We start from the raw sequence: 25,849 nt of genomic DNA on the forward strand, positions 1-25,849 counted from the left end.
AAAAATTGTATATAAACAGTTGTTTTTCTTTTTTCTTTTTTTAAAAATCTATATTTTTTAAAAATTTATATTTTATTATTTATAATTTATAACTTTTTTTTTTTTATCTTTTTTTTTTTAATTATTTATTTTATTTATTTATTTTATTTATTTATTTTAAGCTCTATTTTCGAAATCTTTTACTCTATAAACTCTAACTAACCAATGAACTGAAGTAAAGGCTTCTTCAAGATATGTTAAATCGAAACCTTTATAACCAATTTCAACACCTCTTACACGATCGAAACCAGCTGGTCTTTGATAATCTGTGTGGACTTCTGAGAAACGATAGTAACTTAATTTATATATAAGCGAGTTTAACATTGTTGGACTAGCACCTTTATCAATACGATATTGTTTATCGGTGAGATAATCTTCTTCTTTAAGAGTTGGATCACAACTTCCACCAATTCTAACCATCCATAAGAATTTGTTAATATCGTCACTACTGTAACCAGTAAGACCACCAAAAATAACTAAAACGTAATCGACATCTAATGCTTTCATTTGATAGTAGGCATCTTCTTCTGATGAGGCAAATGCTTTACCAACTTGAGCAATATGACTGTTATTCCATGTGTTGTTATCAACTAAAATGGTACGATTTGCCATAGCTGATAATTGATAACCATAATCCCACCATGACATAATACGTGCATCATCAGCAGTATTTTGACCAATCCAACGGTAAGCTTCACGGAAATCATCGAAAATTACACGACTGCCATCACCTTGTTTGGCTGAAAGAACGATTGATGGTGATGAATAAGCTTCGGAGGTAACCCAAGTGCAATGGAAAGCATAAAGGATTAAAAGAACAGTGAGAACAGCAACCATAACACCACCTGATTCTTTGGTATTGTTTTGATCGGATGATGGGGCCTTTAATTTCTTCATGTAGGTGGTAAGAGTGGCACTAACGGCAACAGCAGCTAAAACGCAGGCAACTGGAGCTAAAACTAACATTAAACGAACCATAACACCAGAGAAATAAATTGAAGTAACACCATAGAGAATTAAAAAGATGTTGGAATCAGTGAGTTTTCTGAAACAGAAATATAAACCGGCTGGGAAAAGGAAAACTAAGATGTGAAGATCAAAGAAATAAGAAGCCCATGTGGTTGGTTGATGCTCAGATACTGAAGCAATAATTGGAATATTATCACGAGCATAAGTTGGATCTAATAAACTGTAGAAACGACCGTTGAATGGTGAGATATAACCAGTGGCGGTACCAATGACAAGGATAGCACCAGCGATTGATAAAACTGATAAAATAGCAAAACGTTGAAGTTTCTTGAAGGCTTCATTGGTTAAGTGACTCTTGAACCATTGTAAACCAGCAAATAATTGAAGAAGACCAAAAATACCAATGGCAGCTAAATGTTCTGAACTTTGAACTGGTTGGAAACTAATGAAGTTGATTTGCATTGAAAGAATGGTACCCATAACAAACATGGTACTATAGGCAATGTAAAGACGATGGGAGTAACGACCAGTAAGTAAAAGGAAGAAGGCATGAAGTGGGATTAAATTGATAATGAAAACATAACCACCCCAAGCACTGGCCATGTAAAAGTAAGCTAATGAACAAATAGCAGCCCACATTAATGAACCAGTGTTGACAGCTTTGATCCAACAATAATAAGTGAAAATTAAAGCGAAAATAGCAATACCTTCATTATCAAATGAACCTGCAACTGAACGTGAAATGTAACCTGGAACAATGGCAATCATAGCGGCAGCAACTAAACCAGTTTGTGTGTCTCTAATTTCTTTTGCAAATTTATAAGTGACCATAGCTGTATTTGATGCAAACCATGGTGATAATAAAACACAAACATTTCTAATATCGACTGTGAGATTTAATGAATTGAGTGCCCAATGTACTACACTTGCTGTTGCCATTAAACCTGGGTAAATGGTACCACCAACAATACGTCCTAATGGATACCATGAACGTTCATCAAACCAATTTAAAAAACTATAAAAACCTTCCTTAACTAAATGAATTGTTGATCTATAATTGAAATATCTATAATTTTTAAAAAAAAGAAGAAATATTAATATTTGTATATTTGTATGTACATGGGTTGATTTTTTTTTTTATTATAAATTATTGAATTAATTTTTATTTTTCCAATTTTATTTATATTTTCTTTTTTTATATCTATATTTTATTTTTTTTATTTTTTTATATCTATATTTTATTTTTTGACTATTTGACTAACTTACGGATCAAATTCGTGAATAACGCTTTCATAACGTAATACTGAGAATAAACGGGTTGAAAATGCTAAAACATAAATAACTGAAAGAATCAAAACTTTAATTAAAAATTCTTGATTGTCTTTATTTGGTGTTTCTTTAATGGCTTCAACTTGAACATTTGATGAAGCACCAACTGTGGCTGTTGATGATTTTTCTGATTTTTTCATCTTTATATATGTATGTTGTATTATATTTTTTGGTTTTTCCTTTAAATAATTTTATATTATTATATACAAATTTTCTGAAAAGAAAAAAGTTGGATGGAAAAAAACGATATTTAAAATTATCTCTAATTATAAATAAAAAGTTTTTTAAATTAAATATATACAAATACAACAATGTCTTGTGTGATTTTGATTAATTTGAAAAAAAAAAAAATTATAAAAAAATTTTAAAAAAAATTAAAAAAAATTGAAAAAAAAAAAAATTTTGAAAAAAAAATTAAAAAAAAAAAGGGGAAGTTATTGATTTTTTTTTTTTTTTTTTTTTATTTTTTTTTTTTTTTCTAATATTTTAAATCTTATTTACTTATAAAGTAATTTGACTTCTATTTTATGATCCACAACAATGAATAATATAGTAGGTATTTTCAATACCAAAATAAAGTGTATTATGTAATATTTACATATACCCAAGTTTTTAAATACTCAAATATGAAAAAATTAAATTGAACCAACACTATCCAAAGAGAGCTATTGAATTATAAAAAAAAAAAAAAAGAGATAATTATTTTCAAATTTTGTGATGCGTCATTATATATATAGCCAAATATAAAAATTAAAAATATAATTTTAAAAAAATTATTTTTTTTTTTTAATTTTTTAATTTTTTAATTTTTTAATTTTTTAATTTTTTATTTTTAATTTTTTTTTTTTTTTTTTTATTATCATAGAGGATCAATCTGTAAATTTTAAAATATACATATATAAATATATTTCTTGTAGTTAATAATATTAAAGTGATATTGTTACTATATTTTGTTTTTTAATAATACTTTTTGTATTGGCTTTTTTTTTTTATTTTTTATTTTTTTTTTTATTATATATATTCTTAGTAATATAACATTTGTATAAATCAAATAGTATTTAAAACAATGGCACAACCATTTGAAGACTGGTATAAAAATTTACCAATTGTTACAAAAATATATATGACAGGATGTGTCGTTACAGCAGTAAGTGTATATCTTGGTGTTGTAGGCCCATTAAGATTATATTTAAATTTCCCACTTGTATTTAGCAAGTTTGAAGTTTGGAGATTAGTTACAAATTTCTTTTTCTATGACGAGATAGGGATGAACTTTTTTTTCCATATGTATTTTTTGTAAGTATTCATGACAACGAACATCTTTTTCCCACATAGATTTATACTAACATTTTATTTTCTAAATTATAGAGTTAGACATAGTAGATTATTAGAAGAATCATCATTCAGAGGCAGATCTGCCGATTATCTTTTCATGTGGATATTTGGATCAGTTTTATTATTAGTAAGTCATTCATATTCATTGACAAAGAAAAGTACCATTCATTCTAACTATTATATTTTATAATTTTTTTTAACTAGGTTATGAATGCATTTTTATTTTATACCAAAATTACTACCAAAGTATTATTTTTAGCACCATCAATAGCATTCATGGTCATTTATGTTTGGAGCAGAAGAAATCCAAATATGCACATTAGTTTTTTAGGTTTATTCACATTTAGTGCACCATACCTTCCATGGGTTATTTTAATAATGGGTTATTTATTCAAACACGATTTAACTACAGATATTTTAGGTGCAGTTGCAGGTCACATTTATTATTTCTTGGAGGACATGTACCCACTTGTCAGTAATAGAAGAATTTTAAAAACACCCCAATTTTTGTAAGTAGTATTTTTATTTACCAAAGCATCATAAAAATATAGTAGTTGATATTAATGTTTTATTTATTACTTTATAGAAAAACTTTGATGGATGGACCACAAGAGCCAGCTATAGTTGATAATCATCATCAAAATAATGATCAAAATAACAACAATAATAATGATATTAATAATGAAAACAATGAAAATAATGAGAATAATAATGAAGATAATATAAATAATCAAAACAATATAGAACAAGTTGTTAATTAATATTTATAGTTTTTAATATATACACGCTTAATAAATAAACAATAAAAAAACTAAATAAAAAAAAAGAAAAAATTTAAAAAAAGTATTTTATTTACAAAATATAAAGTGCATTGTTATTAATATGCACATTCTTTAAAAAATTTTATTTAGTTTTTAGATATACTATACTATATATATAATATTTGTTAAAAAATAAATATTTGCATTATGGTTATCGATACTATTTTAATAAATAATATGGGTTCCGTCGGGAGATACGCTAATATAGCCCATTTTGGTATTTCTAGAGAGTCTACGACAAAAGTAGAATATTAAAATTATACAAAATACTGTAAATCCACCGCCAACCGATATACCAACTATACTAAATATTGAATATTTTGCTGGTCCAAACCAATTAACATTATAATTATTTTCTGATTGATAAAAACAGCTTGAATAATCCCCCAACTATATTATAGGATTAGTTATAGGTTAGTAATTCTATAAATATAAAACAATTAAAAAATTAAACAGCTTACATCAAAAACATTTAAATATTGATCTACCCAGTCTTGGTTAGAGCTCCAGACACCTGATATATTTGATTCAATTATTTGATTATCATGTATTTGATATGACACAAAAAATAAACCTTGGTAGCATCTTCTTTCGTGTGATATCGAATTACTATCACTACTATTATTACTATTGCTACTGCTACTACTATTACTACTACTACTATAGCTTCCACTTATTGAATTGCCGGATGCTGATGTTGTTGGTGAAAGATGTCGATGGTGTTCCTTTTGTACAACATATAAATAAAAATCGTTTTCTCCTAATTTATCATACCACCAAATTTGACTATTTAGTTCTACACATCTACCATACTCTATTTCTGATATTATATAGCGATCTAATACATGACATTCTGTGGGTATATATGTTTTGGCGTATAACATCTATAGTAGTTAATAAGAGTTTGATTAGTATATTTAAATATAAAAAAAATAATAAAAAATAATAATAATCATCATCATCATCACCATAACGACATATATTTATAAAAGTTGATAAAATATTACTTACACTAGGTCTTAAATCAGCAAATATTATTATAACACATGATGAAAATGATAAAATAGTAAACACTATTAAAAAACCCAATAAAACTTTATCGTTATATTTCATTCCCACACACTTGATAAACTACATATGCAGTTGGTTGACTTTTTAAAATATGTATTTTAATTTAATATTATAAACAAAAGTAGTTGTGTAAACCACTACCTTTTTTATTTTTTATTTTTTTATTTTTTATTTTTTTTGTGATATTTGCTATTAATAAAAAAGATAAGGTTAGCCCTAAATAAAAATCTTTCAAAAAGTTTTTGTTTTTTTTTTAAAAAAAAAAAAAAAAAATTGTTTTTTTATTTTTTTTAATTTTTTATTTTTTTTAAATTATTTTTTAATCATATCCCACTTAAAGAAAAAAAAATATAAATCACAACGGCAATACAGATCTTTAAAATATGGGAAATAACAATCACTTGGTTAATTCCTAACCAATCAAACAAATTTACATAATTAATGGTTAGTATTGATATTTAATTATTTGATGGTTAGCATAATTATATATTTTTAATTTATAGTTTTTTTTATAGTTTTTACAATATTTTTTTCATATAAATATTTTTTTTTTAATTTATAATTGTAATAATTCATTTTTTATTTAATAAATATAAATTTTAAAGTAAAAGAATAAATATAGCACATAAATAAATAATTGCATTTATACTAATTATTCTTATATAATTTAGAATGAATTTAAAAAAATATTTAATAGGTGCAATTATTTTTGGTCTAGTAGTTTCAAGTAGTGCAATTAGTATTGGTATTAATGGAGGAGAGAGACCAACTACAGAAAACCCATTCGGAGATACCGATTTTTGTTCATTATTAAACACTGCTCTTATGTTTTATAAATATAATAGAGCAGGTCGTTTACCTGATAATGATGTCCCATGGAGAGGCAATTCTGCTTTAAAAGATGCTGTAAATATTATTATTATTTTTATATTTATTAAAACAAATTTATAAATATTAATTTTTTTTTTTAGAGTCCCAATTCACAACCAGATGAAAATGGTGATGGAGATCTTTCAAAAGGTTATTTTGATGCTGGTGATCACGTTAAATTCGGATTTCCATTATCTGCAGCAATGACAATGTTGGGTTGGGGTTATATTCACAGTAAAGATGCCATTGAAAAATGTGGAGCTACAAATCTTTATATTGAGGATTTAAAATGGGGATGGGATTGGTTAATGGCAGCACATATAGAACCAAACACATTTTGTGGTCAAGTCGGTGAGGCTAATGCTGATCATGCCTATTGGGGCCCACCAGAATTAATGACCATGGATCGTCCAACTTATGTTATCGATACCAATAGTCCAGGTACTGAATTGGCTTTAGAGGCCTCAGCAGCTCTTGCAGTATGTTCAATTATTATGACTGATATCGATAGTGACTATGCTGCTAAATGTCTTCAACATTCAAAAGATCTCAACAGCTTTGGTGATAACTACCGTGGTGTTTACTCTAACAGTATCCCAGATGCACAAAACTTTTACAACTCATTCTCTGGCTACAACGATGAATTGGTGTGGGGTAATCTCTGGTTATATAAAGCTACCAACGACAAAACTTATTTAGAAAAAGCCGTTCAATACTATAGCGAATATGATGTCGGTAAAATGGCTCAAGCAAACTCACACGATTGGGATCTTAAAGCACCAGGTGCAGCTCTTCTCTTAACACAAATCTTCCCAGGTAATGAAACCTACATAAGAGATATCGAAGGATTCTTAAATTGGTGGTTACCAGGTGGAGGTGTTCCATATACTCCAGGGGGTTTAGCTTGGATTAGAATGTGGAGCCCATGTCGTTATGCTGCTACTACCTCATTTTTAATGTCTGTCTATGGCGGTGATAAATATACCGATTTCACTGTTAAACAAATCTCTTATATTTTAGGTAACAATCCAAATCAACAATCTTTTGTTGTAGGTGTTGGAGAAAACCATCCAATCAATCCACATCATCGTGCTGCTCATCACTCATTAACCAATAACATTATGAACCCAGTCAACAATACTTATTTAATTACTGGCTCTCTTGTTGGTGGTCCATCTCAAGATGATTCATATAAAGATGATCGTACCGATTATGTTAGAAATGAGGTTGCTCTAGATTATCAAGCTGGTTTTGTAGGTTCCCTTGCTTATTTAGCCTCTCAACAACAACTTGCACATTAAAATGAATAATTATAATATGTTTTAACTAACATTAATAAAATTGTGTATTTTTAATTTAAATAATATTACTTTGTGTATTTGTGTTTCCTTTATTTTTTATTTTTTATTTTTTATTTTTTATTTTTTATTTTTTTAAATAATTAAAGTTTTGTAAATATTAGTTTTATTTATAAAGAGAAAATGAATAAAAAAAGGTAGTTTTTAATAAAAAAAAATTTTATTTTGATTTTTTAGATGGTTTTGGACTAGTATTTGGTTTTTTAATTTCTTCAAATTTTCTTTTAGCTGGAGTATTGGTATTGGTATCATTATTATCACTATTGTTACTGTTATTACTACTATTACTACCTGTTGACGAAAGTCTTGGTCTTCCTCTTTTTCTTTTTTCGGTTGATTCACCATTAGCATTTGGATCTTCAGAAACTATTATATTATTTGATTCGTTATTGTGACTAATTGTTTGGTTATCATTTTTATTTTCATTTATATTGTTGTTATCACCATCAATGAGAACATCTTCATTTTCGTCATCAGAATATTTTTTATCTGTTTCTTGGTCCTGATCTTGCTCTTGATCTTGATCTTCTCTTTGTAGCTTACGTTGTTGTGGTGTTAATCTACGGCTAGCAAATACTCTTTTTGGTGCTTGAATAGTTTCTTCTTCGCCCTCTTCATCAGATGAGATTAAATCATCATCGTCATCCTCCTCCTCTTCTTCTTCATCATCACTTCCAGCCTTCTTCTTTCTACCTCTTTTAGATTTTGGAGTTGATGTTGATAAGCCTTTCTTCTTTTTCTTTTTGGAATCGAGGTGAGCCTTATATTGTTCTAAAGTCATACCCTTTTCTATCATTCTAGCATATTGATTATCGGTGAGATCATCATGTACAAAATTATTTACAGAGGCAACAGCAGTTTGACGACGCTTACCAATTAAATCTTCATCTTTTTCAATGACTGGAGTTTGGAGGACCCATTCTGGTAATTCTTTTTCGATCATAAGACGTGGTTTAATTGGTTTCTTATTCTTTTTAGATTCGGCGAGATCTCTTTTGGCTTTTTCTTTATCCATCTCTTGGAATTGTATAAATTCATCGTCATCTCTAGCAATAAGTGTATTAATTTCTTTGAGATCAACTGGAACTTCATCAGCAGTATTGGATGGGAAACCATGAAGGAATTGTTCGAGCTTAGCACGACGCTCTTGATCGTTTGAATGAGTGTTAAACATACCAGCTTGAATAATTTTGGCATCAATTTCTAATTTGTCAGTGGCTCTTTCTAAAATCTTTTCTTCAATAGAGTTTGCAGAGATGAGACGGTAAACATTAACTGCATTTGTTTGACCAATACGATGACAACGATCTTGTGCTTGTAAATCCATTTGTGGATTCCAATCTGAATCGAAAATAATTACAGTATCAGCAGTTTGTAAGTTCATACCCAAACCACCAGCATGAGTTGATAAAACAAAAATCCAAAATGGTGAATCTGGTCTATTCCATTCGACAACAAGATGAGCTCTTTCTTCTGGTTTAGTTGAACCATCTAAACGAAGATAGGTCCATTCTTTGAGTGAGAAATATTCTTCCATAAGATTGATAACCTCTGTCATTTGTGTGAAAATTAAAACTCTATGTTTACTGGCATGCATTTTAGTTAAGATTTGGTCCATAGTATCAAATTTACCACTAGATCTAATAAGATCCTCGTTGATATCCCATTCTTCTTTAAAAAGATATGGATGATTACAAATTTTTTGCAATTGCTTAACAATATTGTTGAAACCTTTCATCTTTAATCTACCGGCTCTACCTTCTTTTGAATCTGGATCGACTGGTAATACACCATACTCTACTAAGCTTCTATACATTGCAATTTGAAGAGCAGATAAATTACATTTAATAACCTTTTCTTTTTTATCTGGTAATTGTGATTCGACATCAGATTTCAATCTACGCAATAAAAAGAATCTTAAAACTTGATGTAAACGATTGATAATAATGAGTTGTTCTTCTTCATTTACATTGATTAATGATTTGCTTTTTGATTGATTTTGGAATGGAGCGTTAAACCAATGTTCAAAGGTATCAGCAGAGTTGAAAATACTTGGTAGTAAAAAGTTTAATAATGCCCAAAGTTCACTAAGATCGTTTTGTAATGGAGTACCAGTTAATAAAAGTCTATGTTTGGATTTATATTGACGAAGTTGAAGTGAGAGTTTGCTATTTTTATTCTTGATACGATGACCTTCATCAATAATGATATAAACCCAATCTAGTTTACCCAAACGATTCTTATCTTTGATAATATATTCGAATGAGGTAATAATAACAACAAATCCATTCTTTGGAATTTGTCTAAAAACTTCTTTTCTTTCTTCTTGCTTTCCTTTATAAACAATAACATGGAGTTTTGGTGACCAACGAATAAATTCAGATGACCAATTACTGATGGTTGAAAGTGGTGCTACAACGAGGAATGGTTCACGGACATTCATTCTTTCATAAAGAAAAGAAATAAAAGCAATAGTTTGTACAGTTTTACCAAGACCCATTTCATCAGCCAAAATACCATTTAAATTACGATTGTATAATGAAACTAACCATTCTAAACCAGTGACTTGATATTCTTTTAATTTACCACCAGTCATAAGATCTGGTTGTTCAATAACCAAATGTGATGATTTCTTTGATAAAATTGTAGTGGTTGAAATAATTGGTGATGTAATTGATGCGATTGGTTGTGATGGTTCACCATTGTTTGAATTATTTGCATCGGCAATATCATCAGAGTTGGCTTTTTCAATTTCCATTCTTTCTCTTTCTGCTTCACGCTCTCTTTTTTCAATTTGTTCTTTTTCCATTAATGAATGAATACTTTGCAAAAGACTATCTGTTTCACCCAAAAGCATTTCTAAACGTTCATTCTTGGTTTTTGCTAAAAGATCTCTGTAACCTTCAGTATCACGAGCTTTAAGCAAACGAATACGCTCTTTAGCAAGACGTTCTGCTTCTTTTCTTTCTTTTTCTTTCATAAAACCTTGAAGTGCATTTATAAGCTTTCTTGAAATCTTCTTTTTAGAATGGAAATCTTTAAAGTCTCTAGCGTGTGTGAAAAGAGCTTCAAAGAATTTCTTTTTATTTGTGGCAATAACACTTTCTGGAATTTGGGTAGAAACATCGGTATCGAAAATAATTTCACTTGGGGATGAAATAACTCTTGGAATTGGTCTAACAAAAAGATTGTCATCCTCGTTAAATCTAAGTGATCTAATTAAAACTTGATCCTCCATTTCAGAGGCAATATCATGACGAAGTTTTCTTTGTAATTCTAATAATCTTAATTGCTTTGCTTCAATTTGTGATCTAATTCTAGCTTCTGGTGGTAAGCAATGAATTGGTATTTCTTTAAGCTCGTCAATACGAATTAGAACTTTGGCTTGAATTTTAATATCTCTTTCATTAATTGCTTGAATGGCTTCTGGTAAACCTTTAATACTCTCGACTGGTGGAATTAAACTGCTATAAACACCAGTAGGTAGCATTGGCTTATTTATAACTTCTTCTTCGTTATCTTCAATTTCTGTAATTTTATTACTATTATTATTATTACTCTTATTTAATTGTTGGGCTTGTTTTAACTTTTCTTCCTCCTCTTCCTGTTGTTGTTGAATTTGAAATAGTTTTAACTGATCCTTTTCATGCTTCTGTGCTAATCTTAGATTTGATAAATGTTGATATTCCATTGTATTAGTTGTAATTGGAACATTATTGGTTGTATCATATTTAATTAAACCCCTTGGATAGTATTTTAAATTTGCTAACTCCTCTGTAAATGATTGTACTGGTGCTCTTTCTAAAATTGGACCCATTTTTTGTAGTAAATATGGAGGTATTGGTAAATTCCTTGATATATATTTATAAGATTCAACCTGTGCTCTAAATAACTCGATATTTAAATTTAAGTCGTCTAACATGTTGCTATTTATAGTTGTGTTTGTATTTGTGTTTATATCTGTATTTGTATTTTCCATTGTTACTGTGGGTAATATTTAAAAAATTTATTAGTATTACGATTTATAATATTAAATAGCACGTGTCTTTATAAATATTTACCCTCTGGTACATTTGGTGCCATTTTATAGTGTATATATTTGATATATTTAAATTATTTTTGGGGTTTTTTATTTGGATTTTAAAAAAAAATAAAAATTTTAAAAATGGAAAATAAAAAAAAAATAAAAATAAAACAAGATCGGATAAAAAAAAAATTAAAAATTTAATTTAATTTATATTTATAAATACAATAATTACTGATCTATTATTTAGAATGATATATAAAATCAAAAAACAAATAAAACCAATTTATATATATTTTTATTTATTTGTATATATTTATTTTTTTATTATTATATTATACAAATAAAATAGAAAATAAATCGAAAAAAAAAATATGAACTATTAATGATTAATTTAATTGTGTTCCAAAGGCGGGGTGGATTAAAATTAAATTTTTGAAAAAAGTATATCTTTTTTTATATTTATGTTGTTTTCTATATGTAAAAAAATTTTGAAAAAATTAAAAAAAAATTATAAAAAAATTGAAAAAATTAAAAAAAAAAAATTTAAAATATTTGAAAAAATTAAAAAAAAAAAATTAAAAAAAAATAAAAATTTTTATTTAAATATTTTTAATATGGTAATATTTTTTACTTTAACGACAAAAAAATGTTCACATATTAAAAATTACTAAATAATAAATAGGTGTAGCTATTCTAAGACCTATAAAAAAAAAAAAGAAAGAATAAAAATAAATAGAATTCTAAAACCTAAAAAAACATAATTCTCCAGATGAAAAATTATTTGATAAAAAAATAAAATTTAAAAATTTCTAAATTTAATTAAAAACGAAAAAAAAAAAAAAAAAAAAAAAGATAACTTAAATTTTTTTTATATTAATTTCTTAATTATGCATGTAAAATATTTACATGATATAAAGAATAAATTATAATAGCATTTTTGGATTGCTATTCTATTTTATTTTATTTATTTTATTTTATTTTATTTTAATAAATAATAATTTTATATAAATATAAATTAAAATAGTTATATATTTTTTGTATTATTATTATTATTATTATTGATACATGAGTTACAACATGAAATTAAATTAATTGACGATGTTGAAATTGGTTTTAAATCGATACTATTATTGTTGTTATTATTTAAGGTATTGGTGGTATTGTTTTTATAAGTTATAAAACATTTATCGCAAATTGCATTTTGGCATTGACTACATTTGAAACCGCTTGATTTTTGAAAGATATTATTATGGTGTTTTTTTCCATTAACACTAACAATATATTTTAAAATTACTCTATTACATTCGGAACAACGAGATGGTTTTTTTTCACCCCTTAATAAGTATGGTGATTTTCTTTTGTTTGAAATAAAGTTTGATAAACCATTATTGTTGATATTATTGGCGTTTGATTCTTCGTCATCTGAAATGTTTAATGGTGGTGGGTAATATACATTAAAATCGGAAATATTAAAATTTAAACTAAATGAATTTGGTGTTATACTGGATGATAATGATGTGAATAATGGTTTTGATGGTAGAGTTGTTGTACTTGTGATAGTTGAGCTACTGGTATTGGATGATGATGTTGTTGAAAAAGTATTAAATGTAGTACTTAAAGTTAAATTTGTAATACTTTTGGGTGATAATAATGGAGGGGTATTGATTGAAAGGGTTGACAAAAGTTCTGGTGAGTAAAGATTATCGATACTATTTGATAAGCTATTTGAGGTTGATGATGCGGGTGATGATAATGAAGAGTTGATACAGGTGGTTTCTTTTGTTTGTGATGATGCTAGTGTAACTTCGCTACTATCAATTGTTGTTGACATAAAAGATATACTTGAGTTTTTACTGTTTAAAAATAATGATTTATCATTTAACACAATATCGGTTGGACCCATTTTTAAGATTATATGTTTGAATATTTATTTTTGATTAAAAAGATGATTTAGATTTTATAAAGTTATTTTATTAAAAAAGAGAATTTTTTATTTTATATCTTTTTTTATTTATTTAATAATATAGAAATTTCTATGATTTTTATTTTTGATTACTAATGATTATTATTTATATAGTTTTTGTATATTATTTCTTTTTACTTTTGGATTGTTAAAAAAATAAATAGAATTTATATTAAAATTTAAAATATAAAATAATAATTTTAATTACTGAAAAATAAAATAAAAATACGATTATTTAAACTAAAAAAAAAGAAATAATATTTGAATAAATATTTATTATAATGAGTATATTATTATGTGTAAAAAAAAAAAATAAAGTGTGATATTTATATAAATTGAGAACAAAAAAAAAAAAATTAAACAAATAATGTTTAGATTTATAGTATGGTTATAAAGTATATAGAATATATGTAAAACAAGTTTATTAAAAAAGTATATATTTGGTATATGATATTATTAATGTATAAATTTATAGATAGGTAGTGTAAAGTAAAAATGATTTTTTAATTTTTTTTTTTTTTAATTTATTTTTTGGTGTGTGATATTGAGAGTGTTAATAAAAAAATAAATAAATAAAAATAAATTTAATAATAAACGAATTTGTGTTTATATAAATAGAAACCAATACAAAGCTATTATTAATATAATAAAAAAAAAAATATATAATTAGATGAGGAGAGTATTAATGATTTATAAAGTGTATTAGAAGAAACAGATAAATTAAAATTGGTTTATATATATTTGTATATGTAGTTGAAATGACAAAATACAAAAAATAAATTATTGTTGATATATCTTTTTTTTTTTTTGTAAATTAAATAAAGACAAAAAAAAAAAAAAAATTTAAATTAAAAAAAATTAAAATTAAATAAATCGATATACAAATAAAAAAACAAATAATACTTTATTTGTGTATGTGGGTGTGTTATATGATAGGGGTTAAATTTATTTGTATTATAATGTTTAAGTGTAAAGAAATAAAAAAATGATGTGTACGCGTTATATATTAATTAAAGATAATAAACAAAAAAAAGGTAATTATAATATTATCTGTATGTGTTTATTATTATGTTATATATATATATTTATATAAAATGTATAAATATGTACAATAAATAATTTAAATTATTTTAAAATTTGGTACAAATTAAAATAAAAAAAAAATAAATTCACTATTTATATCATTTTTCTTATATATTTACAAAACACACACACAAAACCAACCCACATTATTTAAAAACATACACTCTACACACCCACACTCTAGAGGTATAATAACATTATATTGATGTGTTATTGTTGTGTGTTGGATATATTTTAACATATTATACATATATATACCTAATATCACACCCACGCTAATAAATAAAAAAATGAAAATAAAATAAAAATATAGTTAAAACTTCAAGTACAAATAAAGAGGATTTATGAGAGAGACTTTTGAAATATTGTTTGAAAAAAAAAAAAGTACATTCTTAATGGAATCATATCCAAATTTGTAAGTGTGGTTGTTTTTGTTTTTATTTAAGTTTTTATTTGGTTTGGTTAATAGAAAGAAATTATTTTTAATTTTTTGAGTTTTATTTCTGTGAGTGTTAGAATGTGGTGTGTTGATCATTAAATTTATTTTAATTGTGAGAGTGTGAGTGTGTTTAGGTTTTTTTTATTTATTTTTTATTGTATTAATTTATGTGGTTGGTAGTGGGGTATATTAATAATTATTACGATCTGAGAGTGTGAGATTGATCAATTAAGTATTAATTAATATTTTGTAAAATAACAATAAAAGTTTTGAATAACAAGGAAATAATAATAATAAAAAAATAAAAGTAAAGATGAATAGAATTTATAACTAACTAATTAACTAACCATTAAAATAACAGGCTTATTTATCTCTTATCCTATTTAATTGGTTATTATTATTGCATAACAGTATTATTATAATAATTTGCTATGTGCAGTTATATAAAGAAATTACACTTTTTTTTGCCATTTTGTTGTTATGGCATTATATTTACATTATTATTGGTTGTTATTGTATCTACCCCGAAATAAATTAATATTCTGTAGGCTTTTTTATGAGTGTGGGAGATTTTAGGTGGTTATAAATATATTTTGATGTTATTAAATTATTATAATAGTTTTGTACAACTGCATTTATTTGTGTAACTAATTATTTTTAAACCTTATTGATTTTGTATATGTATATCTAAAATGGGTATTGTTTTTTTATTTGATGAATCAAACAAAATAATTAATAATAGTAACTATAGGCGTGGAAAAAAGATAGGGTCGAGATTTTTTTTGTTATTATAAAATTTAAATATAGTTGAATTTTCGTTTTTTAAATAAAACACACTAATTGTGCCTTCCACATTTCACATTTCAAATTTAAAAAAAAAAAATTAAAAAAAAAAAAAAAATAGTAAATTGGTGGGGGATGGGTGTTTTTAAATGGAGGCTTAACACAACCATTTAATCTTTGAAATATATATTTATATTAGTGAGTGTGAGTGTGGGTGTGGGGGAGTTTATATATTTTTTATATTTTACTTGGTTATAAAGAAAGAGGGATTTATTTTGGGGGGTGTGTTTTTATTGATTTAAATAAATGTTGATGTTGATTTTAAAACTTTTATTCATCAAAAGTTTTTCAGATTATTATTTTTTAATAATGGGCATTGTAGAAATATATTTTACAAATGTTATAGTTGGTTTTGATCTCGCAAATAAGAATAAACACTATTATACCGATATATTCCTTTGAATTTTATTTTTTTATAATTATTATCTTTGAAGAAAAGTTTTCTGGTATATTATTACATTATTTAAAAGTCTCGTACTTAAATGAAGGTTTGTTGTATTTTCCAATAAAAAAACAAAAAATTAAATAAATAAATAAAACAAGATTAAAATGAGATTATACTGTTTAATTTAATAAAATATTTCTAATTATTATTTTTTTATTTTTTTTTTATTATTTTTTTTATGAAAGATATGAAAAATATTATGTGGTGCTTTTAAGTTTTATTTACTTTTATTTACAATTATATTTAAATAAGATTGTATATTATATATATAACGATTTATATGGGATTTCTTAACCTCCACTGACTGGTGGAATTATGGCAATTTCATCTTTTGAATTGATCTCTATATCTCTGCCTCTTTCAACATATTCTTGGTTTACTGCTAATAAGCTAATATCTAGAATCTAAAATTTTTAATAGTGTTAGTATCCAAACTGCTTTATTATGATTCTAATGTTTATAAATATCGTTAGATTTACTGGTATGATTTCTGGATGCAATGTCTTTAATTGACTTATTAAATGTAAAGTTGTATTCTTTCCTTTTGGTAGCTCGACTACTATGCTTGTTTTATTACCCACAACTTCTTTTGCTTTTGCAAATAATAATATTTCAAATTTATCCATCTATTTAATTTAAAAAAAATATAATAAAAAAAAAAAAAAAAAAAATAATTTCATTTTTTTATTTTTGTTTTTTTTTTAAATTAATTTTTTTTTAATTTTTTATAATTATTTTATCAAAATATCATACACATATTAATGCCAAAATAACCAAGAAAACTATGTTCCTCGCAATAATAAAAAAAGTCTCAACATTGTTTTTTTCACAAAATTTTTTTTAATTGATATTGAAAGTTTTTGTTTGATAATAAAATTTAAAATCAGATTCAATACTCCCAAAATCAATTAATTTTTTCAAAATAAATCTTTGATCTTGGTTATTTTCAATAATAAAAAAAAATTTAACATTTAGTTTAATAATAATAATAGATTTTAATTTATTCAATTTTTTTTTTTTTGTAATGTTATAATTTTTGTAATGTTATTCTTTTTAGAAACTTTAGAATAAAGATCTAAAAAATTAAGACCAAATAAATGGTCTCAATGGCAACCTTAATAGGTAACAGCTAAAATAGCTAAGTTTGGTTGATCAGCTGGAGTACCACATACGATGAAACCAAATGTATAAGAGCTGTTTTTTTAAAAGTGGTAATTGAAAGGGTTAGAATTTATAAATTTAATGATAATAGTATAGGTAATTTAAAACTTACGCATTCTTATTGATTGATGGTTGAACTTTTGGTAAGGTTAATTCATTATCGGCACAACGTTCCATGTTCCAAAGGTTGTGGTTGTCATTATCCTTGAGTCTAAAGTTATTGCAGGTACCGATAAAGATGTTTTTGATATCGAATTCGAGGTTATTAGTAATGGTAACATCGTATTGAGTGAAATGAGCACCATTTACATCCCAAGTGGCTACTACTTTGGTTGAGAGGACAACATCATGACATTTTGGAATATCAATGCAAGCACAAATACCAAACTTGGTGAGTGAGATGGTTCCATCGGCACATTGTACACTACCACAACCATAACGATGAGCAGAGGCAAAGGCAATTGAAAGTAAGACGAGGCAAATAATTGAAATTAATTTCATTTTGTTGTTTTTTTTTCTTTTTTAGAATATTAGTTTTGTTTTTTTATTTGTTAATTTGTTTTGTTTGAATTGTTGAATTGAAAAATATGATTAAAAAATTTATTCTTTTATAGATTTTTCTTCTTCCTTTTTTTCCTTTCTTTTTTTTTTTTTTTGATTTAAAATTTTAATTTAATAATTAAATTTAAATTAAATTATAATACCAAACCAATTATAAAATACAAATTAATTTATCATGCCAACATTTCCTAAGTTGATATTGCCATCGTTTGTATCTAAAGTTTATTAATAAACACAATATAATTTATCTGTATAATCTGGGGTTTTAAAAAAAAAATGATAAATTAGATAAAAAAAAATATAAAAAAAAAAATATATTTTTTTTTTAATATTTTTTTAACACGTTTATGTGCTTTTCACCATAACTACATATCATAATAATAATTTTTTTTGAATAGTAACTCTAATGTTTCTATTTTTGATTATTGTTATAATAAATTTTATATTTTTTGTATTAATGTGGTATTAAACAATACTATATTTACAATATCATAAAAAAAAACTTAAAAGTTTTTTTAAACAATTTAAATTTTAAAAAATTAAATTACAAACATGGGTCATGATCAACTACATATATGATAATAATATTAAAGTAAAAAAGCTCATGTTTTATTAGATTACAAAGAATTACATAACATTTATTTACTAAAAAAAACAAAACAATCATATAATAAAATAACAATAATCAATTTTATAATATAATAAATAGGAATCACTAAAAAAATTTCAATAGTTTTTTTCATAAAAAAAAAAGATACCAAAACACTATTTGCTTTGTTTTGGTTTTTTTTTTTTTTTTTTTTTTTTTTTTTTTTTTTTTTTGGGGGTTTTTTTTTTTTTTTTTTTTTTTTTTTTTTTTTTTAAAAATTTTGGGGACCCGTCGGTTTTAAACCCTGCCAAAACCTTTTAGGGTTTAAAAAAAAAAAAAAAAAATTTTTTTTTTTTTTTTAAAAAAAAAAAATCTTTTTTTAAAAATTTAAAAAAAAGGGGTTTTTAATTAATTAAAAAAAAAAAAAAAAAAAAAAAAAAAAAAAAAAACCCAGATTCAATAAAATAATTATAAAAAAATAGAACCCAGACTCATTGTAATAGTTTTAAAATATAAAAAAACATTACAATGATTTTGTTTTAAAATTTTAAGTGTCAAAATAATTATCTTTTTTTTATAAAAATATTTTATAATAATTTCATTTTATTCGAGATTGTTCTGCAGATTACCTATTGACTTTTCTTTTCAAAAAACGTTCATTTTACAAACAAGTCATTTCAATTTTTTTTTATCGACGCTTCATTCGCAACATTAATGACTAAAATAGAAAAATGCAAAAAAAATTAAAAAAAAAGTTTTAAAAATAAAAAAATTAAAATTAAAAAAAAGAATCAAAAATATCGGTTCTAACCGAAGATATTTATGTTTAATATGTAACCAAAAATCTCCTCGATGCCGAAAAAGTATTTTTCAAAACAACTCTAAAAATAATAATTATAATCAAGATAAATTTTATTTATTTAAAAATAAAATATGTTTTAAAATAAAATAAAATAAAATAAAATAAAAAAAAAAAAAAAACAAGATAAAAGAATTTTTTTTTTTTTTCTTCTTTACATATTTCCACCCATTGCTACAATTTTTATTTTATTTTATTTTATTTGTATTTTATTTTTGTAAATTATTTTATTTGTATATTATAAAAAAACTATTGTATATTATATCCTAAAAGTGTAAAAAAAAAATTTTGTAAATTTATATGTGTAGAAATAAAATTTTAAATTTATAAAAATAAAATAATAAAGATAAAAATAAAATAAAATGGCTTATGAAGAAGATGGTTCAAATTCTGGTCTTTCAGCTTCTGTTGATCAAATAGGTAGTGAAGTCTCGAAAGGATCTATCAAAGGGAATGGAAGCGAGTATTCAGACAAACCAGATTTGGAAAATGGCAGTAACAATGAAATAGTGTACAGTGGAAGTGAAACTAAGTTTCCGACATCAATTAAATTCATTTTAGGTAATGAAATTTGTGAAAGATATTCTTTTTATGCTTTAAGGTATTTATTTAATTATTTTAAAAAAAAATAAAAATAGATTTTTTATTAACCCTCTAATTTTTTTATATAGATCTATTCTTACCAACTATTTAATCAGTTTTATGGGCTACTCAGAAAGTAATGCATCATCAATTGGTCATGGTTTTAATGCAGGTGCATATATTTGGTATGTATTAAATTAAAAAAAAAAAAAAAAAAAAAAAAAAAAAAAAAAAAATATTTATTAATTTTTTTATTTATAGTTCTTTAGTAGGTGCCTATATTGCTGATGGTGTTTGGGGTAAATACACTACAATTTTAAATTTTAGTATTCTTTACTGTATTGGTGCCACTATTTTCTCAGTTACCGCTATCCCAGGTGTTACTGGTAGTGGCCCAGGTGACAGATCACCATGGGGTTTAATTATTGGTTTAGTTGGTATTGCTGTTGGTACTGGTGGTATTAAACCAGTCGTCTCTGCTTTTTGTGGTGATCAATTTGGTCCACATCAAAAACAATTACTTCAAAATCTTTTCCAAGTCTTCTACTGGTGTGTTAACTTTGGTTCATTCTTCTCAACTATTCTATCACCAATTCTTAGAACAAATGTTGGTTATTGGTGTGCTTTTGTAGTACCAGCTGTAATTTTGGTAATTTCCATTTTAATTTTCGTACTTGGCAATAAGAGATATGTTAAACATAAACCACAAGGTTCAATCTTAAAAGATTGTGCTAAAATTTTTGGATGTGCTATTAAAGAAAGATTTAAAAAGTTATTCCAAGGAAAGAATTATAATGATATTTACTATACCGATAGCTTTTATGATAGAGCTAAAGGACGTTATGACCCAAGAACTGTTGAACAACTTAAATTAGTTTTAAGAGTATTAACTATTTTCATTCCACTTCCATTCTTCTGGGCACTTTATGATCAAGTAAGTATAATTTTATAATTTTATAAAAGTTTATTATTATTTATTTTTTATTAATTTTTTAATTATTTATTTTAGACCGGTACTCGTTGGACCATTCAAGCCAATAATATGGATAGACAATTAGGAAGTTGGGAAATCGATTCTGAAATGATCAATGCCGTAAACCCAATCTTGGTTATGATTTTTGTACCAATCTTTGAATATGGTATCTACCGTCCATTACAAAGACGTAATATCAACTTTTCTCTTCTCCGTAAGATGGGTGCTGGTATGTTCTTATCCGTTATTGCTTTCTATATCTCTGCCATTATTCAAGTTAAGATTGACAACAGTCCACCAAACTCTGTTCATATCGCATTACAACTCCCACAATATGTCGTTTTAACTGCAGGTGAAGTTCTTTTATCAATCACCGGTCTCGAATTTGCCTACAAAAACTCACCACGTTCAATGAAATCTATGGTTATTGCTGGTTGGTATTTATGTGTTTCCATTGGTAATATGTTTGATGCATTTGTAATTGAATTAATCAAACTCCCAGAATACCAATTATCATTATTATTTGGTTCTGTTATGTTTGTTTTCATTTTCATTTTCATTATTATTGCCTATAGATTCAAACCAATTCCACAAGAACTATTAGACGAATTGAATGGTGACACCCCAGCCAATAACCCAGATGCAAAAGAAATGGACATCGTTGCTCAATTGAAAAAGGATGAAAAATTAAGTTCAAGTGTTGACTTTAATAAAGCTGATGAGTATAATGAAAACTAACTATAAAGTTGATCATTAAATCTTATCTTGTAATATAATTATAAAAAAAAAATAATAAAAAAATTAAATAAATTAAAATCTATTTTAAAAATTAATTTATTGGTGAGTCTATATTATTATTATTATTATTATTATTATTATTATTATTATTATTATTATTATTATTATTAACATCTTTTAATTCTGTAATATTATCATTGTTGTAAATATCATCATTATTTATTTTATTAAGTTGGCTTCTGTGTAATTGATCGGATCTTCTTTTATTAAAAAAATAAATCATTTTCACCAAATCCACAATAGTTTTATCACCAGTTATAATATCTATAGTACCCCCTATATATGAACTTAAATTACCTATATTTATATATTAAAAATATTAGTTTTTCTAAAATGCTAATAATAAAAAGATTTTAATATCTTACCACCAGTACCAGCCGATAAAAATATTCCCACTATTTTATATCCTATAGGTAATCCTTTACCAACAAGAGGAAATGACTCATATTCTTTACACACTTTAATTAATTATATACGAATATATTAAAAAAAACAATTAAAATTAAAATTCAATACAATAAAACAAATAATTTTTTTTTTTTTTCTAAATTTTACCTAAAATAATTCCCAATATAAAACCACTAAGTACTCCAAACACAGTACCCAGCGATCTATTATTAGATTTCATTAACCTAATTAATACTCTCTGAAGTAAGTTAGGTTCTTTATTATTTGGATTTTTTATCATCTTATATAAATGTTTTTTTTTTTAAAATAATAATTTATAAAAATAGAAAAAATCGAATTTATTATATCTTTAAATAAAGATATTTATTTATAATGCTACAATTATAATAAAATAAATATTTAGTTTAATATCTCTATATTATACATAATAATTTAATTATTTATTAAATTATAAAACTAATGAAGAAAAATTATAAACCGAAAAGAAAATTTATTAAAAAAAATTAAAAAAAAAAAAATTAAAAAAAATAAAAATAAAAAAAGTGTGAAACTGTGGGGAGATATTAATTCATTCATATTGTATATAAATAATTATATATTAGTGTATAAAAGAATTGTTTTTGATTATATCTATTTTGTTTATATGTGCATATTAGAATTTTCTGAATTAAAAAAGAATGTGATGATCTTAATTACATGAAATAAAAATTTAGATATTTAAAAAATAAAAATTTTATTTTTTTTGTTTTTTTTTTTTAATTTATTTTTTAAAATTTTTAAATTTTTATTAATTATTTTTCAAGTATCTCTGGTATTTTTTGTCATTTTTTTATTTTACATTTTTAACTTATACAAATGTTTGTAAATATTAAAAAATGATAAAACTTTTTAGACCATTAACAAAAAATATAGTTATAAATTCAATTACAAAATCACCCACTTCTATAGTTTTTATAAATAATAACAATAATAATAATGATGGTTTTAAAAATAAAAGATATTTTACAACAAATAATAATTTAGAAAATAATAATAGCACCATTGATAAAAATAGTAATAATATAATCGATAAAAATAAAATTTTAACAGATAAGTTTAATAGACATCATACATATTTAAGAATTTCACTCATAGATACATGTAATTTAAAGTGTCTTTATTGTCACCCAGAAGAAGGTTTCATTAAACAGCAACAGGATAAATTATTAACAGCCGAAGAAATTATTAGATTATCAAAATTATTTGTATCTGCTGGTGTAAATAAAATAAGATTTACTGGCGGTGAACCATTGGTATGTAAGATTCTATTTTTAGGTTGAAAATTAGATATTAATTTTTTTTTTTTTTTTTTTTTAGGTCAGAAAAGAAATAGATAAAATTATAGAGGAAGTTGGTAAAATTAAAGGTATCGAAAAAATTGGAATTACAACAAATGGAATTTTATTAAATAGAAAATTAGAAAATATGTATAAAAGCGGTGTAAATTTATTTAATATAAGTTTAGATACATTGGATCCAAAGAAATTTATGTTGATAACTAAAAGATTGGGCTGGGAACGTGTAATGAAATCAATAGAGGAAACATTAAAACTAGATAATGTAAAGGTCAAAATCAACTGTGTTGTAATGAAAGATTTAAACGATATGGAGGTAAGTAATTATAAATTATTAAAAAAATTAAATGATATTAAATTTTTATTTTTATTTTAGATTAACGATTTTGTTGAAATGACAAGGAACAAACCAGTTGAAATTAGATTTATTGAAATGATGCCATTTACTGGTAATAAGTGGTCTGATCAAAAGTTTGTTTCATATCAAGATATGATAAAGATTATTAAAGAGAAATTCCCAACATTTGAAAAGTATACAGAAGAAGAGGCAAATAACACTTCAAAAACATACCATGTTCCAGGGTTCAAAGGTAAAATTGGATTTATTACTTCAATGAGCGAGCATTTTTGTTCATCTTGCAACAGACTTAGAATAACTGCTGATGGAAATATTAAAGTTTGTTTATTTGATAATGCGGAAGTTTCGTTAAGAGACCAAATTAGAAATGGTGCAACCGACGAAGATTTATTAAAGATCATAAACGCTGCTGTACTTAAAAAGAAAGCTTCTCATGCTGGTATGTATGAGATTTCAAAAAATGAAAATAGACCAATGATTTTAATTGGCGGTTAAAAAAAAAATAAAAAATAAAAAAACATCAAAATTTAAAAAAAATAAAATTAAATTTATATTTCTTTTTTTATTATTGTTATTAATACAACAATATATAAAATTTATAATGGTATTATTAAAACAATTAGTTAAATATTATAATCAAGGTTATAGATATATTAATAAAGCTCACATAAATATAGATAAAACTATTGGTGGGAGTATAAAAAGTTTTGGATTAATACAGGAACAAAGATTTTATTCAAGTAGTAACCAATTCACACATATTGACAATGAAAATAAAATGCCAACAATGGTGGATGTATCAGATAAAATTATAACAAAGAGGACTGCACATGCAAGATCAACTATTGAGTTCCCACCCCATGTATTAAAAGAATTATTAAATGTTGAAAACTCAGATGGTGGTATTAAAGGTGAAGAAATTGTATCGAAAAAAGGACCAGTTTTTGCGACATCAATCGTAGCAGGTACAATGGCTGTTAAAAACACATGGAATTTAATTCCATTTTGCCACCCAATCGCAATTGAATCATGTAAAATTAATATAAAGATTATGGACTCCACCAATGTACAGGTAGATTGCATAGTATCATTACACCACAAAACCGGTGTTGAAATGGAGGCTCTCACTGGTGCCTCCGTTGCAAGTTTGTGTATCTATGATATGTGCAAAGCTCTTTCAAAAGATATTATAATTAAAGAAACTAAACTAATTTCAAAAACTGGAGGTAAATCCTCACAAATCCATAGTGATAGCAGTGCTACCACAAATAAAAACATTTAAACAAGCCAATAAAATTTAAATTTCCTTTTTTACTCTAACCATTTAAATTAACTATAGTTTTAAAAAATGGTTAATTTCTTTTATAAATCTTTTTTACTTCTTTTGGTATCATTTTTAATTTCGATTAAGGTAATTTTCTTCGCACCACCCCGCTATACACATTTATTCGTTTAAGAAAATGAGAAGAATTATAAAAAAAAAAAAGTTAAAAGTGGGTGGGGGTGTGGTTACATTTTTTTTTTTAAAATTTTATTTTTAGAAATCTGTTTTAATTTGACCATGAGATACATAAAATGTGTGTGGGTGAGTGGGGTATTGTTTTGAAATTATAGTTTAATTTTTTTTAATAAAC

The 25,849-nt window shown here is 24.6% G+C and overlaps 11 protein-coding genes across 11 annotated transcripts; 5 read left to right on the plus strand and 6 right to left on the minus strand.

Annotated features, from left to right (window-relative positions):
• Positions 1–156: 156 nt before the first annotated feature.
• DICPUDRAFT_150543 (STT3 subunit of oligosaccharyl transferase) lies at positions 157–2,477 on the minus strand (the record flags this gene model as incomplete). The annotated part of the gene is made up of 2 exons (XM_003286518.1): positions 157–2,074; positions 2,275–2,477. The coding sequence occupies 2 exons, from the start codon at positions 2,475–2,477 to the stop codon at positions 157–159; spliced, it is 2,121 nt and encodes a 706-aa protein (XP_003286566.1).
• Positions 2,478–3,403: 926 nt separating this feature from the next.
• DICPUDRAFT_31114 (uncharacterized protein) lies at positions 3,404–4,185 on the plus strand (the record flags this gene model as incomplete). Its single annotated transcript, XM_003286502.1, has 3 exons — positions 3,404–3,633; positions 3,706–3,799; positions 3,877–4,185. The coding sequence occupies 3 exons, from the start codon at positions 3,404–3,406 to the stop codon at positions 4,183–4,185; spliced, it is 633 nt and encodes a 210-aa protein (XP_003286550.1).
• Positions 4,186–5,049: 864 nt separating this feature from the next.
• Positions 5,050–7,735, plus strand: DICPUDRAFT_87197 (uncharacterized protein; the record flags this gene model as incomplete). The annotated part of the gene is made up of 3 exons (XM_003286503.1): positions 5,050–5,071; positions 6,355–6,470; positions 6,536–7,735. The coding sequence occupies 3 exons, from the start codon at positions 5,050–5,052 to the stop codon at positions 7,733–7,735; spliced, it is 1,338 nt and encodes a 445-aa protein (XP_003286551.1).
• Positions 7,736–7,931: 196 nt separating this feature from the next.
• Positions 7,932–11,875, minus strand: DICPUDRAFT_97424 (uncharacterized protein; the record flags this gene model as incomplete). The annotated part of the gene is made up of 2 exons (XM_003286519.1): positions 7,932–11,776; positions 11,854–11,875. The coding sequence occupies 2 exons, from the start codon at positions 11,873–11,875 to the stop codon at positions 7,953–7,955; spliced, it is 3,846 nt and encodes a 1,281-aa protein (XP_003286567.1). The 3' UTR covers positions 7,932–7,952.
• An 814-nt stretch (positions 11,876–12,689) lies between these two features.
• DICPUDRAFT_91736 (uncharacterized protein) lies at positions 12,690–14,024 on the minus strand. The gene has a single exon (XM_003286520.1). It carries the CDS (start codon positions 13,720–13,722, stop codon positions 12,844–12,846), a length of 879 nt encoding a protein of 292 aa, XP_003286568.1. The 5' UTR covers positions 13,723–14,024; the 3' UTR covers positions 12,690–12,843.
• Positions 14,025–16,882: 2,858 nt separating this feature from the next.
• On the minus strand, positions 16,883–17,218 carry DICPUDRAFT_31066 (uncharacterized protein; the record flags this gene model as incomplete). The annotated part of the gene is made up of 2 exons (XM_003286521.1): positions 16,883–16,996; positions 17,072–17,218. 2 exons carry the CDS (start codon positions 17,216–17,218, stop codon positions 16,883–16,885), a joined length of 261 nt encoding a protein of 86 aa, XP_003286569.1.
• A 489-nt stretch (positions 17,219–17,707) lies between these two features.
• Positions 17,708–18,254, minus strand: DICPUDRAFT_150550 (uncharacterized protein; the record flags this gene model as incomplete). The annotated part of the gene is made up of 2 exons (XM_003286522.1): positions 17,708–17,786; positions 17,866–18,254. 2 exons carry the CDS (start codon positions 18,252–18,254, stop codon positions 17,708–17,710), a joined length of 468 nt encoding a protein of 155 aa, XP_003286570.1.
• Positions 18,255–20,124: 1,870 nt separating this feature from the next.
• On the plus strand, positions 20,125–22,055 carry DICPUDRAFT_150551 (uncharacterized protein; the record flags this gene model as incomplete). Its single annotated transcript, XM_003286504.1, has 4 exons — positions 20,125–20,363; positions 20,434–20,529; positions 20,606–21,278; positions 21,354–22,055. The coding sequence occupies 4 exons, from the start codon at positions 20,125–20,127 to the stop codon at positions 22,053–22,055; spliced, it is 1,710 nt and encodes a 569-aa protein (XP_003286552.1).
• A 91-nt stretch (positions 22,056–22,146) lies between these two features.
• DICPUDRAFT_77441 (uncharacterized protein) lies at positions 22,147–22,803 on the minus strand (the record flags this gene model as incomplete). The annotated part of the gene is made up of 3 exons (XM_003286523.1): positions 22,147–22,412; positions 22,481–22,573; positions 22,671–22,803. 3 exons carry the CDS (start codon positions 22,801–22,803, stop codon positions 22,147–22,149), a joined length of 492 nt encoding a protein of 163 aa, XP_003286571.1.
• A 595-nt stretch (positions 22,804–23,398) lies between these two features.
• DICPUDRAFT_31087 (uncharacterized protein) lies at positions 23,399–24,710 on the plus strand (the record flags this gene model as incomplete). Its single annotated transcript, XM_003286505.1, has 3 exons — positions 23,399–23,815; positions 23,880–24,173; positions 24,234–24,710. 3 exons carry the CDS (start codon positions 23,399–23,401, stop codon positions 24,708–24,710), a joined length of 1,188 nt encoding a protein of 395 aa, XP_003286553.1.
• Positions 24,711–24,993: 283 nt separating this feature from the next.
• Positions 24,994–25,497, plus strand: DICPUDRAFT_150554 (uncharacterized protein; the record flags this gene model as incomplete). Its single annotated transcript, XM_003286506.1, has 1 exon — positions 24,994–25,497. One exon carries the CDS (start codon positions 24,994–24,996, stop codon positions 25,495–25,497), a length of 504 nt encoding a protein of 167 aa, XP_003286554.1.
• Between the last annotated feature and the right edge of the window lie 352 nt (positions 25,498–25,849).

The sequence above is a fragment of the Dictyostelium purpureum genome, assembly GCF_000190715.1.
Source record: "Dictyostelium purpureum unplaced genomic scaffold DICPUscaffold_73, whole genome shotgun sequence".
NCBI lineage: Eukaryota > Evosea > Eumycetozoa > Dictyosteliales > Dictyosteliaceae > Dictyostelium > Dictyostelium purpureum.

Excerpts from the sequence above, each read along its gene's own strand:
- DICPUDRAFT_91736 (XM_003286520.1), bottom strand. The coding sequence starts at position 13,722 with ATGGGTCCAACCGATATTGTGTTAAATGATAAATCATTATTTTTAAAC.